This window comes from Oncorhynchus tshawytscha, linkage group LG01, assembly GCF_018296145.1.
Source record: "Oncorhynchus tshawytscha isolate Ot180627B linkage group LG01, Otsh_v2.0, whole genome shotgun sequence".
NCBI lineage: Eukaryota > Metazoa > Chordata > Actinopteri > Salmoniformes > Salmonidae > Oncorhynchus > Oncorhynchus tshawytscha.
The window spans coordinates 20782330-20796251 of record NC_056429.1 but is presented as its reverse complement, the minus strand read 5'-3'; the positions used below and the strand labels follow the sequence as shown (position 1 = coordinate 20796251).

Genomic DNA, 13922 nt, shown 5'->3' with positions numbered 1-13922 from the left:
TTTAACTCTGTGTTGTTGTGGATGAGCTGGTAAGTAAGCATTTCACGGTAAAGTCTACAACTGCTGTATTCGGTCCATGTAGCCAATAAAATGTGATTATCCAGTGGCGATTTATTTAGCAAACTCTGCAATTACATGTGTGGTACAGAAACACAGCTAACCAAACAAGTCTCTTGCTGGTGCTCAGTTGAATTAAAGAGCATCTACATTTATTAGATTTTTCCCAGACCCCAAAAGTGGTCCTGTTGGGGTTTAAGCACTTAAAACATCCAAAGGGTGCGATTTTGAGAGCGAAACCCCCCCCTCAAAAAATGAAACCTGGAAAAACAAAAATGGAATTTGGGAAAAAATAAAGCAGACTTTATAGGGCCCTAATAATGGACCCCATACACCTGTAGGGGAACATATTTGCTTTATAGTTGAATTGAAAACATTGACTATAGCCTAGATGTTTTCTATTTATTTCGTAAGCAGCAAACTTTTCAGATTCCACAGGTCTGGGAACAGAAACAGAGCGTGACTCACACCCCATTACATGCAACGTGATAGGTTCATGACCCAGCTGTGTGTTTCTATAATTGGTGTATAGATTGGGAGTGTCCGTTCTTTCTATGCTAAGTAAATGTATAATTACAAGCATTGTCAAAAGCACTAGGCATATATCACGACAAACCGAAATAACTGCAGACCTTTACAGAACATTAAAAAGCTATACCCAATCTGGATTTAGACAGTGAACCATTGCCATTGAATACAGTGGAAGAGTCTTTATTAATTTGGCAACACAAGACCCCTTTGAAAATGTACGACTTGGGAGATCCCCCGAAATCTCTACAAAAAAACAGCTTGGAGGTGGAAGTATTCTTTGGTGGGGCTGCCAGTATTGTTATTACTCAGTGATCCTTTGGTTGGCACTGGACCCAACAACCACCTGAGGGGTTTCTCCTCGGCCAAGCCGGTCTTACCTGCAGTATCCTGTCCCGTTGGTGAAGGTGGCACATGTAGCATTGTTGACACACGGCTTAACAGCATCCAGACACTGGAGAGCTGCAACAGACAGGAATACAACACATCAGTCAAGAACACACAACCTGATGAATAACTTTAGTGATTATTTCCAATAGGCCTTGATCAATCTGTTTATTCAGAATCCTCTTGAGAACATGCATTTAAAAAAAATCCTAATATATTTCAGTCTTATGCCATCCAAACTCTGAGCCTGAGTGTCTGAGTGTCCCCCCCGGTTGCACCTCTTGGTCTTTGCCCTAGCACTACGCAGCTGATTCAAACCAACCAAACCAAATCAGCTGTGTAGTACTAGGGCAAAAAACAATATATACGTGCACCCGGGGGAGGGGGCTGCTAGTCAGACACTCAGGCTCAGCGTGACTTCCCTGTCAAAATAAAGGTTAAGAAAAATACGATTAAAAAAATAAACACTTCTTCTATTGTGTGGGGAGGATGCAACCAGAGACGGCACTCAAGTGCTCCTGATGCATACCAGGTGGTAGTTAGGCTTGGGCGGTATATTGTATAAAAAAAGCCACAGGGATGTTTTTATTAATACGTCAAAACTATTTATTTAAAGTTTTTGTATCTACTTTATTAATGAATACCTGCAGTAATTTGTGCAGAACGTTAGGAGATAAAGCAGATTGCGTACTTCATTTCACCCGTCACATACTCCACCGGATCCTTGTTGTAAACTCTGGACCTTGGCACCGGATCACCGCTGCTACCGATTGGCTATAGTGGCTAACGCCAGTGAGCCAGGCGCATCTTCCGGCTAGCAAACTAAATTCTACAATACCTCTTTCGCCATCTGGCTTGGATTCTCTGTCGACAAGGTGCCCCACCGCACCACCACGACTGGCCTGCCGATGAATACTCCATCCGCTGTGCCTTCAACCGGCCTCCGTCGGAGCAGACGCTCCTACTAGCCCCGGGCTACTAACTTTAAATGCCGTGTCGCCCGCGTGATAGCGTAGTGGCGGCTTCCCTGTTCCATCTACTGCTGCCCCCTGGACACTATGATCACTTGGCTACATAGCTGATGCCTGCTGGACTGTCCATTAATCACGGTACTCCATTCTGTTTATTTAATCTGTCGGCCCCAGCCGCGAACTCAGGCTCTGTGTGTAGTTAATCTGACCCACTCTGCCTAGTCATCGCCATTTTACCTGCTGTTGTTGTGTTAGCTGATTAGCTGTTGTTGTCTCACCTGTTGTTTTAGCTAGCTCTCCCAATCAACACCTGCGATTACTTTATGCCTGGCTGTATGTCTCAAATGTCAATATGCCTTGTATATTGTTGTTCAGGTTAGTCATCATTGTTTTAGTTTACAATGGAGCCCCTAGTTCCACTCTTCATACCTCTGAAACCTCCTTTGTCCCACCTCCCACACATGCGGTGACCTCACCCATTATAACCAGCATGTCCAGAGATACAACCTCTCTTATCATCACCCAGTGCCTGGGCTTACCTCCGCTGTACCCGCACCCCACCATACCCCTGTCTGCGCATTATGCCCTGAATATATTCTACCATATTCTACCACCTTTTATTCTTTGTCACCAACGCTCTAGGCAACCAGTTTTCATAGTCTTTAGCCGCACCCTCATCCTACTCCTCCTCTGTTCCACGGGTGATTTGGAGGTAAACCCAGGCCCTGCATGTCCCCAGGCACCTTCATTTGTTGACTTCTGTGATCGAAAAAGCCTTGGTTTCATGCATGTCAACATCAGAAGCCTCCTCCCTAAGTTGGTTTTACTCACTGCTTTAGCACACTCTGCCAACCCTGATGTCCTTGCCGTGTCTGAATCCTGGCTTAGGAAGGCCACCAAAAATTATGAGACTTCCATACCCAACTATAACATTTTCCGTCAAGATAGAATTGCCAAAGGGGGAGGAGTTGCAGTCTACTGCAGAGATAGCCTGCAAAGTAATGTCATACCTTCCAGGTCCATACCCAAACAGTTCGAACTTCTAATTTTAAAAGTGAATCTTTCCTGAAAAAAGTCTCTCACTGTTGCCGCCTGCTACCGACCCCCCTCAGCTCCCAGCTGTGCCCTGGACACCATTTGTGAATTGATCGCCCCCAATCTGGCTTCAGAGTTTGTTCTGTTAGGTGACCTAAACTGGGATATGCTTAACACCCCGGCAGTCGTACAATCTAAGCTAGATGCCCTCAATCGCACACAAATCATCAATGAACGTACCAGGTAAAACCCTAAATCTGTAAATATGGTCACCCTCATAGACATTATCCTGACCAACTGGCCCTCCAAATTGACCTCCGCTGTCTTCAATCAGGATCTCAGCGAACACTGACTCATTGCCTGTATCCGCTACGGGTCCGCGGTCAAACGACCACCCCTCATCACTGTCAATCGCTCCCTAAAACACTTCTGCGAGCAGGCCTTTCTAATCGACCTGGCCCGGGTATCCTGGAAGGATATTGACCTCATCCCGTCAGTTGAGGATGCCTGGTCATTCTTTAAAAGTAACTTCCTCACCATCTTAGATAAGCATGCTCCGTTCAAAAAAATGCAGAACTAAGAACAGATATAGCCCTTGGTTCACTCCAGACCTGACTGCCCTCGACCAGCACAGAAACATCCTGTGGCGGACTGCAATAGCATCAAATAGTCCCCGCGATATGCAACTGTTCAGGGAAGTCAGGAACCAATACACGCAGTCAGTCAGGAAAGCAAAGGCCAGCTTTTTCAGCTTTTTTCTGTAGCTCTAACAGGAGCCTCAGCAAACAGCCCCCCCCGCAGCTACCTCCCCAGCTTCCCCTTTACCCAAATCCAGATAGTAGATGTTCTGAAAGAGCTGCAAAACCTGGACCCATACAAATCAGCTGGGCTTGACAATCTGGACCCTCTATTTCAGAAACTATCCGCCGCCATTGTCGCAACCCCTATTACCAGCCTGTTCAACCTCTCTTTCGTATCGTCTGAGATCCCCAAGGATTGGAAAGCTGCCGCGGTCATCCCGCTCTTCAAAGGGGGAGACACCCTGAACCCAAACTGCTACAGACCTATATCCATCCTGCCCTGCCTATCTAAGGTCTTCGAAAGCCTAGTCAACAAACAGATCACTGACCATCTCAAATCCCACCATACCTTCTCCCCTGTGCAATCTGGTTTCCGAGCCGGTCACGGGTGCACCTCAGCCACGCTCAAGGTACTAAACGATATCATAACCGCCATCGATAAAAGACAGTACTGTGCAGCCGTCTTCATCGACCTGGCCAAGGCTTTTTTTCTCTGTCAATCATCATATTCTTATCGGCAGACTCAGTAGCCTCGGTTTTTCTAATGACTGCCTTGCCTGGTTCACCAACTATTTTGCAGACAGAGTTCAGTGTGTCAAATCGGAGGGCATGTTGTCCGGTCCTCTGGCAGTCTCTATGGGGGTGCCACAGGGTTCAATTCTTGGGCCGACTCTTTTCTCTGTATATATCAATGATGTTGGTCTTGCTGCGGGCGATTCCCTGATCCACCTCTACGCAGACGACAGCATTCTGTATACTTCTGGCCCTTCCTTGGACACTGTGCTATCTAACCTCCAAACGAGCTTCAATGCCATACAACACTCCTTCCGCTGCCTCCAACTGCTCTTAAAACGCCAGTAAAAACCAAATGCATGCTTTTCAACCGTTCGCTGCCTGCACCCGCACGACCGACTAGCATCACCACCCTGGATGGTTCCGACCTAGAATATGTGGACATCTATAAGTACCTAGGTGTCTGGCTAGACTGTAAACTCTCCTTCCAGACTCATATCAAACATCTCCAATCTAAAATCAAATCTAGAATCGGCTTTCTATTTCGAAACAAAGCCTCCTTCACTCACGCTGCCAAACTTACCCTAGTAAATCTGACTATCCTACCGATCCTCGACTTCGGCGATGTCATCTACAAAATAGCTTCCAATACTCTACTCAGCAAACTGGATGCAGTTTATCACAGTGCCATCCGTTTTGTTAATAAAGCACCTTATACCACCCACCACTGCGACCTGTATGCTCTAGTCGGCTGGCCCTCGCTACATATTTGTTGCCAGACCCACTGGCTCCAGGTCATCTACAAGTCCATGCTAGGTAAAGCTCCGCCTTATCTCAGTTCATTGGTCACGATGGCAACACCCACCCGTAGCACGCGCTCCAGCAGGTGTATCTCACTGATCATCCCTAAAGCCAACACCTCATTTGGCCGCCTTTCCTTCCAGTTCTCTGCTGCCTGTGACTGGAACGAATTGCAAAAATCACTGAAGTTGAAGACTTTTATCTCCCTCACCAACTTTAAACATCTGCTATCTGAGCAGCTAACCGATCGCTGCAGCTGTACATAGTCCATCGGTAAATAGCCCACCAAACTCACCTACCTCATCCCCATCGGTAAATAGCCCACCCAATTCACCTACCTCATCCCCATACTGTTTTTATTTATTTACTTTTCTGATCTTTTGCACACCAGTACCTCTACCTGCACATGACCATCTGATCATTTATCACTCCAGTGTTAATCTATTACAGGGGCTGAGTCACTGGCTTACTGGGGCTCTCTTATGCCGTCCCTGGAAGGGGTGCGTCACCTGAGTGGGTTGATTCACTGATGTGGCCATCCTGCCTGGGTTGGCGCCCCCCCCCTGGGTTGTGCCATGGCGGAGATCTTTGTGGGCTATACTCAGCCTTGTCTCAGGATGGTAAGTTGGTGGTTGAAGATATCCCTCTAGTGGTGTGGGGGCTGTGCTTTGGCAAAGTGGGTGGGGTTATATCCTTCCTGTTTGGCCCTGTCTGGGGGTGTCCTCGGATGGGGCCACAGTGTCTCCTGACCCCTCCTGTCTCAGCCTCCAGTATTTATGCTGCAGTAGTTAATGTGTCGGGGGCTAGGGTCAGTTTGTTATATCTGGAGTACCTCTCCTGTCCTATTCGGTGTCCTGTGTGAATCTAAGTGTGCGTTCTCTAATTCTCTCTCTCTCTCTCTCTCTCTCTCTCTCGGAGGACCTGAGCCCTAGGACCATGCCCTAGGACTACCTGACATGATGACTCCTTGCTGTCCCCAGCCCACCTGGCCGTGCTGCTGCTCCAGTTTCAACTGTTCTGCCTTATTATTATACGACCATGCTGGTCATTCATGAACATTTGAACATCTTGGCCATGTTCTGTTATAATCTCCACCCGGCACAGCCAGAAGAGGACTGGCCACCCCACATAGCCTGGTTCCTCTCTAGGTTTCTTCCTAGGTTTTGGCCTTTCTAGGGAGTTTTTCCTAGCCACCGTGCTTCTACACCTGCATTGCTTGCTGTTTGGGGTTTTAGGCTGGGTTTCTGTACAGCACTTTGAGATATCAGCTGATGTACGAAGGGCTATATAAATCAATTTGATTTGATTTTGATTTGATCTGCTAAATTGTAATTATTCGCCTACCTCCTCATGCCTTTTGCACACAATGTAGATAGAAAAAAAGAGTCTACTGTGTTATTGACTTGTTTACTTCATGTGTAACTCTTATCTGTTCACACTGCTATGCTTTATCTTAGCCAGGTCGCAGTTGTAAATTAGAACTTGTTCTCAACTAGCCTACCTGGTTAAATAAAGGTGAAATATATATATATATTTTTTTAAATCACTACTAAATGTTTGCAATGGCTTTCTGCCAGAAGTCAAAGAGCTCTGGATGAGTTGCCTGGAAAGCTCCAATTTTTTTCTTGTGATTCCTACTAGCGTTATCTCCCCCTCCTCCGTTCTTCTCCCCTCTGTTCCATGTACACATGCTGCTATTCCTTCAGAAAAGCATGCATCACAACTTGTTCATTTGTACAATTTCTCATTCACTTTCACTTGTAAAATGTCCACCCTCACTAGAAATGACATTCGGTAGCTACTAGCTATGCTTGTACAACTTTATAGCTGGATTTGCACGGCTTTGCAATTAGTTCGTTAGTTGACTTTGTGATTTCGCTATTACATTTTGTTGCACATTTTGTTAGCATTACGGTAAGAAACTTCCAATGGGCTTCCAATATATATATGGATAACAGGAAGGAAAATAACATGTGTTTGTGAAAATCATTAGCTCCTAGAATGGTGTGTGTGTGGGGGCGGTGGGGCAAACTAAGGCCCATTCAATCCAGCCTGTTTTAAGAAGAAAATAAATGTTCTCTTTTTTCCATTGATGTTTGATTTAACTTAGTCTGAATCTTAGCCTGGGGTTCACTGTCATAATCAACCAGGGGGGGCCCCAGCACCGAGTTTGGGAAACCCAAAACACAGCGCTCTTTCCTGGAAGAAAGGGCAGGTCAAATGACTTCACAGCAACTCCAATCCTCACATGACAGCCACATCATCAATGCACAGGAAGTGTGCTCAGCATTAACACTACTTCCTGTGACAAGACCGTCGCATATTGTATGCACCACTCTGAAAAGAAGAAGTACATGAACACTCACACATCTGGAGCAACTTCGACTGTAAAGGACAAGCCTAGTCATTTCAACAACCGAGTGCTGGTTGGAATCAGACTCCAAGGTCCAAGAATCACAGATATAAACTCAGTCAATCATAGCGGATATTGGTTCAAATCAAATTTAGGAACAATGGTATTAAACACAACCACACTACAATTTAGAGCAACAGAATGAGCCTGGAAGACCTGAGGCAAGACACACATCTCATAAGGCCAGTAAATATCAGCTGACATATCACACCATATATACTGCTGTGCTGCATACAGCTAGGCTGTGATATCATGTGTGACTTTGCATGATGACTGACCACGAACATAATACCCCCCATTACTCATGCTACGAGACAGTAAGACATCACAGATCATACGGAGGTCACTCCCTGTCTGGATCCTTCACTTTCATCTCCATATGACTGATCATTCAAGGCTAACTTGTGATATGCGGTTAATGCACATAGCTTAGCCTATAGGCATAAATAGGCTATGCATTGATTATTAATGAGATATTTGCATGAAAATGCATGTCAAGAAAATATATACAGTACTTAGGCCTAAAATGTATTTGGAAGCTCTAGAAGCAGACATACTTTTCCTATGCCGTCTCATTGGTGGTCACTGTGGTTAAAAAGAGGTGCCAAAAATATGCACATGATTGAACAGTGAAGTTCGCATCTGGGGTTTCACTCTCTCTCTACTGACATTGGCTCATTAAATAGGAAATACTTCAGAAAAAAAATGCTCCAGCCAGACACAATTTAACTTTTTAGACACGAAGGAGAGAAATAGACAGAAAGCAGGAAGCAAAAGATATAGGGACAAATAAAGACAGTAGACAATGAGCAACTGAGTATAAGGATATCCAAATAGTATAAGGAGGAGTGCTAAAAAGAGCAACAGGGAGAGAAAGGGTGAGAAGGAGAGAGTGAGCGAGTAAGCAGAGGAGAAATCTCTTTCCCCTGACTGGTTTGACGAGCTCCAGTCCACATACACGCACGCCGTCACAACACCAGGCGTAATGATCTCACAGGATTTGGGACAGGCTAACACTAATTACTCAATTTCCATTCTGAAGCAGGCCACCAGCCCAGGCTCTGGGAGAGGGTGGGGAGGGAGGGAGGAGAGGATCCCCCCATCGCAGCTCAGCCCCACCGCTCTCACACAGACCCAACAAGCAAACAAACAATACCACCACATGTCACAGACCCCGCTGACAAATAACTTTTACCAGCCTATTGTAACTACAACTGACATTCTTTCTTCTCCCTAATGGAGGCTCTCCTATTCTATCAGTGAAAGCTGGTTTAGGGGAATTTTCTTGGGATTGTAGACATGATAAGAACCCAGCGGCTAAGGAAAACAGGGAAATTGGGGATGGTTGAAGAGGAAGGGGGGTGGTATTTAACACACAGATGAGATGACTAAAACATACTCAGCGTCCTTCAGGCCAGGCTAGTAGGCCAGACACACACATGTAGTGGCGTGAGCAGGAGCATGTGTGACTGCGGTCAGACAAGACTGTGTGGGCTAGACAATGGAATCCCCACATTTGTAGAAATGGAAGTGAATCTCTCGCTCGCTCGCTCTCTTTCCCTCTCTCTTGTTTTGTCTCTGTGCACTGTATGTTGTTCTCTATCCATTTTAAGAACAGATCAAGGACATACAAACGAAGGGTCATGGGCCTTGGCATTTGGCTGTGCAGCTGGCTGGCACACGTTGGTTCCTCCCTCAACACGCACCACTGCTTTGTCACTGAAACCACTACAAAACCCTGGGTAGGGGAGGCTCTGTTAGTTGAGTCTGATTGGGGAGAGGGAATGAGTGACGGACTGACAAAGAGTGCACAAGAATGGGTGTCCCCAAGCACAGGCTCTAGTCCCATATTGGAGAGGACAGGAAGTTGTTCGCACCAACTGAGGAAGTAACCCAGTTTCCTGGAATTGCTATAGCCCATATCCATTGGCAAAACAAATCAAATTTTATTGGTCACATACACATGGTTAGCAGATGTTATTGTGAGTGTAGCGAAACGCATGTTCTTCTAGTTCCGACAGTGCAGCCATATCTAACAGACGACAAGCAAACAGTTGCCATGGCAGGGCTCCAGACTAACATTTTCCCCTGATGGCACTAAGTTTTTCAGTACGTGGCACCAGCCCATGATTTGGTTGCACCAATTTTTTTCCACAGCGTCACACAATAGAACAAATGAGTATCATCTTATAACATAATTCGCAGTGATTTGTTAAAAAGCACAAATAGTCTACTGAGATGGTATTCAAGAAATAGGTCGTTTCATCTTTTCATGTTGTGATTCTAAATATTCTCATGTGCAACCAATCCAGTGATTGTCATGCATGTTGGGTTGACAATTAAGCTATTGTTGTTATATTTTATTGTTAAAAAGTGTTGCAGGGGTCTCCTGAGTGGCACAGCCGTCAAAGATACTGCATTGCAGTGCTTGAGGCATCACTACAGACCCAGGTTCGATCCCAGGCTGTGTCACAGCTGGCCGTGACCGGGAGACCCATAAGGCGGCGCACAATTAGCCCAGCGTCGTCCGGGTTAAGGAGGGTTTGGCCGGCCGGGATGTCCTTGTCCCATCACGCTCTAGCAATTCCTTGTGGCGGGCCCGGCAACCTGCAAGCTGACTTCGGTTGCCAGTTGTATGGTGTTTCCTCCAACACATTGCTGCAGCTGGCTTCTGGGTTAAGCGAGCAGTGTGTCAAGAAGCAGTGCGACACATGGCTCTTGACCTTCGCCTCCCGAGTCCTTACGGGAGTTTCAGCGATGGGACAAGAATGTAACTTCAAATTGGACAAAATTGGGGAGAGAAAAGGTTAAAAGTACAAAAAAGAAGTTAAATAAATAAATATTGGGTTGCAGAACCTTACGTAAAAAAATAAATAAGTATAGAAACTTCCCTGGTCTTTATGTGCATTAATATCATAGGCTAATATATTTGGGGCTAAAGCTTACCGTATGCTTCCAAATTGAAACAGTTTGCGCATATATTATGACAAAATTGTGTGATGTTTTGATTAATTTTGGTCTTTGGAAGTTTTTTTAAAGGCAGTTTGTGCACACAAAAAAACATCTTGAGGCAAGTCGAAGTTCGGTAACTGAAGTCTTACGCCCCTTCGTCGGTGATTGGTCAACAGTACTACTCCTAGTTGACTTAGCATGCACAGAAACTAAGCTAAACGACTTCGCCCGAGGGTTACTTATGTCTGTGGCCCACAAAAACAGCAGCATCAACATCAAGCTGGGTTTGTACTTGGACTAGTAGGTCATATACAGCGAGGGAGGTGACGTTACAAATTGCCCCGTTCCAATCGCAACAGTAAAGTCCTGATGATAACTTTTCTGTTACAATTAGGAAGAATAATTATCACCCCTGATCTAAATCTGTGTATACAGAGGGCCATCCTTTGCAGGCAGAGTGGCCTTCACACTGCAGTGCTGGGGTGTAGTGTAGCGCCGTGGACATGTGCACCAGCGCTCTGCCCTCATGGCTCCAGGATTATTGAGCTCTGCTGGGGCAGGAATGTAGGACATCTTAATTCTCTGTTCATTTGCTAACCTGCTCAATAGTGCAGTCACAACCCTCTGTAAATCACCCCCACTCTTCACAGCAGCACCTCACATTAACCACACCAAGCCCCCTTTCCATCAGATCGCCTCCCCTCTACTCAACTAAAAACCTATCTGGAGCACACTCCTATCCCGTTCTTATCACACAGCTGTTCTTTGCTGCTGTAATTTGAGGTAATTTACTACTACAAGAACCAAAAGAAACAGGCAAAAAAACATGTTTTCTTCTAATATGTACATATAGCTTAGGGAGGAGAATGGGTTAAGAAGAAGAATCAACAAACATAGAAAAATATTAAAATTGTCTGGAGTCAGACGGAGCTGGGATGAACTGATGCTCCGACCACTGTGCCCTCCACCGGCATTGTGGAGAGCCAGTGCTCAGCAGCTCAGTAATGCAGGCAGGTCAATAAACAGAAGCTTCTGTTCAACGTGGAGGGCGCAGCATGTCACAGATAAATCACATTTCACACCAGGCTCCAGCATGGGTCAGACTGCAGAACAAGCAATGCAGTAACAGGCACAATCACTGGGCTTTTCATTGCACAGGCATGCTGTCAGGACTGAGTAAATACATGCAGCCATGGACCCATGCAGTGGAGGCAGGCAGGCAGCACCAAGTCATGTGCCACAAAAAAAGTCAGAAGCTTCATCCTCAAGGGACATCATCTGCTTGACACAATAGGGAGGCAACAGCCGATTTCTATGCTGTAAGAGTGGCTGGGTGAGTGGGTGAGAGAGAGAGAGAGAGAGAGAGAGAGAGAGAGAGAGAGAGAGAAAGAGAAAGCATGAGAGGGTCAGAGAGAGAGAGAAAGAGGGAGGAATGTGAAACACCAACAGGAACATTCCACCCACTTCTTCTCCTGCATGCAGCAGCTTTACGTTTTCTTGTGTTCTTTTGTGTCAGGCCTCTGTCCCAAAGGTGAGAAATGATTGTCACATGCATACATGAGGTCCAGGCAGAAACATGGCTCATGTAATCACTTTTATGTTAATGTCCCTTACCTGGCTGGAATTAATGTGTTTTATTATTAACCACCATTTCGGTGCTATGACTTTGAGTCTGTAGCAGTACTTTGTTGAATTTGGGAACTATCACAAAGGAACAATAATAGTGCTGAGCAGATAGTAATAGTAACAATTTCAGTATGGTATCATTGCTATTAGCCCAATTATTCATTGTGTAACGATTAAAAGTACTGTATTAGAGTTATGATAATTGTGATTATCAATTATCATAATATGATAATTGTGATTATCATCAATATGAGTTGTGTTGTCATAAAAAAATATGAGCCAAAAGTAGCCAATCAGCAATAAGCATTAAAAACACGCCCAAAACGAACAAAAAAATAACAAAAACGTCAAATCAATACTCCATCAAACTCAAATTACAAAATATATATTTATTTGTAGCTAACACAACAAAACCATTTTGAATTCCTTTCACCCTAAATATATTGGGTGAGCGCGCTGGTTAACTAACATCTGGGCAGCGCTGCGAGACATCGAGCATAGGTGTCAATAACTAAATTGTGGCAACTAAATATAATTTGTAATTAAACACCATCCACAAATCTTACTTGATAGTGTGTACTGTCGGTTACACTAGATTTAAGATAGACGTATACAATGTACTCTAAAGAATAAACTGCCAAATAAAACAGTACAGCTGTGCTGTAACTTTTTCCCATTCTTCACCTTGTTGCGAACTGCTACTGACTACTTTATTTGTTACAAAGTTACTAAACTGATGCTTAAGAGGCACGTGACAAAGTATTAACGTCGATATGTGTTACTTTGGATCCAAAAGTCGCCTAATCAGCCCCTGTTATTATGCAGAAGCGTGTGCAGATGCTTCGCCCCATGCCAGCACAGATGCTAAGTAATTAGCGAGAGCATACGATTTAGGTCATAGAAATGTATCAAAAGCAACACTTCTCAGTAACTTACCCAAAGAAAGTCGAACACAGCAGACGACGATGACTAATACTTTGCCCGAAGAGAAAACGGGTAATTGGCCCATATTTTCTGTAAAATCCACATAGAGTTCGCCAGCGCGAGGCTGAGCTCTGTCTCCGGTTAGGTGAACTAAACTTCTAAATGTGTCGTCAAGAACAATATTATTACGGAGTTAAAATAATAAAGGCCCCGTTCCCCTTGTTTCGTCCCCGTCTGTTTTTACTTTAAAATTTTCGTTTTTGTTTCTATTTTCCTATAAAGGACTGTATTCCGTTTCTTCACTCCTCACCTCGTCGCTGAAGTCACTCAGAGTAAAATCTATTCCTCCGCAGAAGTTACAGAGGAGGATCTATCTGAGCAGTATATATGAGTGTCGGCACATTTGAAAGTACACTTTGACACTCACCAAACCAACATCGCATTACAAATTGATTACTGAGATATTTTTGTGTTTGTACTTGTGGAACTGTTTTAGAATTCCACTTTTCTACTTTTATTTTTCTCTGTCGCCGCGGCGGAGGAATTTTCACATATTTTCTACTTCTCAAAGCTTCGTATGACTGAAATTTAACCCGTTCATAGATTTTTTTCTCTCCCCACATGGGCCTAGATGTTGACGCTTTTCCGTTCAGCCTTTTAACTCCCACACTTTCCTAATTGTACTACTATAGGTTGCCCTCATTGGCAGGTTTACTGGTATTTGTGACTCATGAAGGTGATCAGAATATTTCCCTTCAATAACTATACCATAGTGTTTACTGTCAGTGTTATTTTGATGAACAATATTACTTTCAATAACCAGATTAGTAAAACAAATAAGCAACATCAATAAACTTGCAGTCACAGTGCAATCTGGTAGCCTACCTTATGTGGTGTGATAGGCTATACATTTGA

The 13922-nt window shown here is 44.6% G+C and overlaps 1 protein-coding gene across 1 annotated transcript in view; it reads right to left on the bottom strand.

Annotated features, from left to right (window-relative positions):
• LOC112240475 (neurogenic locus notch homolog protein 2) overlaps nucleotides 1-13522 on the bottom strand; it is a 54934-nt gene extending 41412 nt beyond the window's left edge. Inside the window, 2 exon segments of the mRNA XM_024408789.2 lie at nucleotides 966-1047; nucleotides 13020-13522. Coding sequence (XP_024264557.2) covers nucleotides 966-1047; nucleotides 13020-13092 — 155 coding nt within the window. The 5' untranslated portion in view covers nucleotides 13093-13522.
• Between the last annotated feature and the right edge of the window lie 400 nt (nucleotides 13523-13922).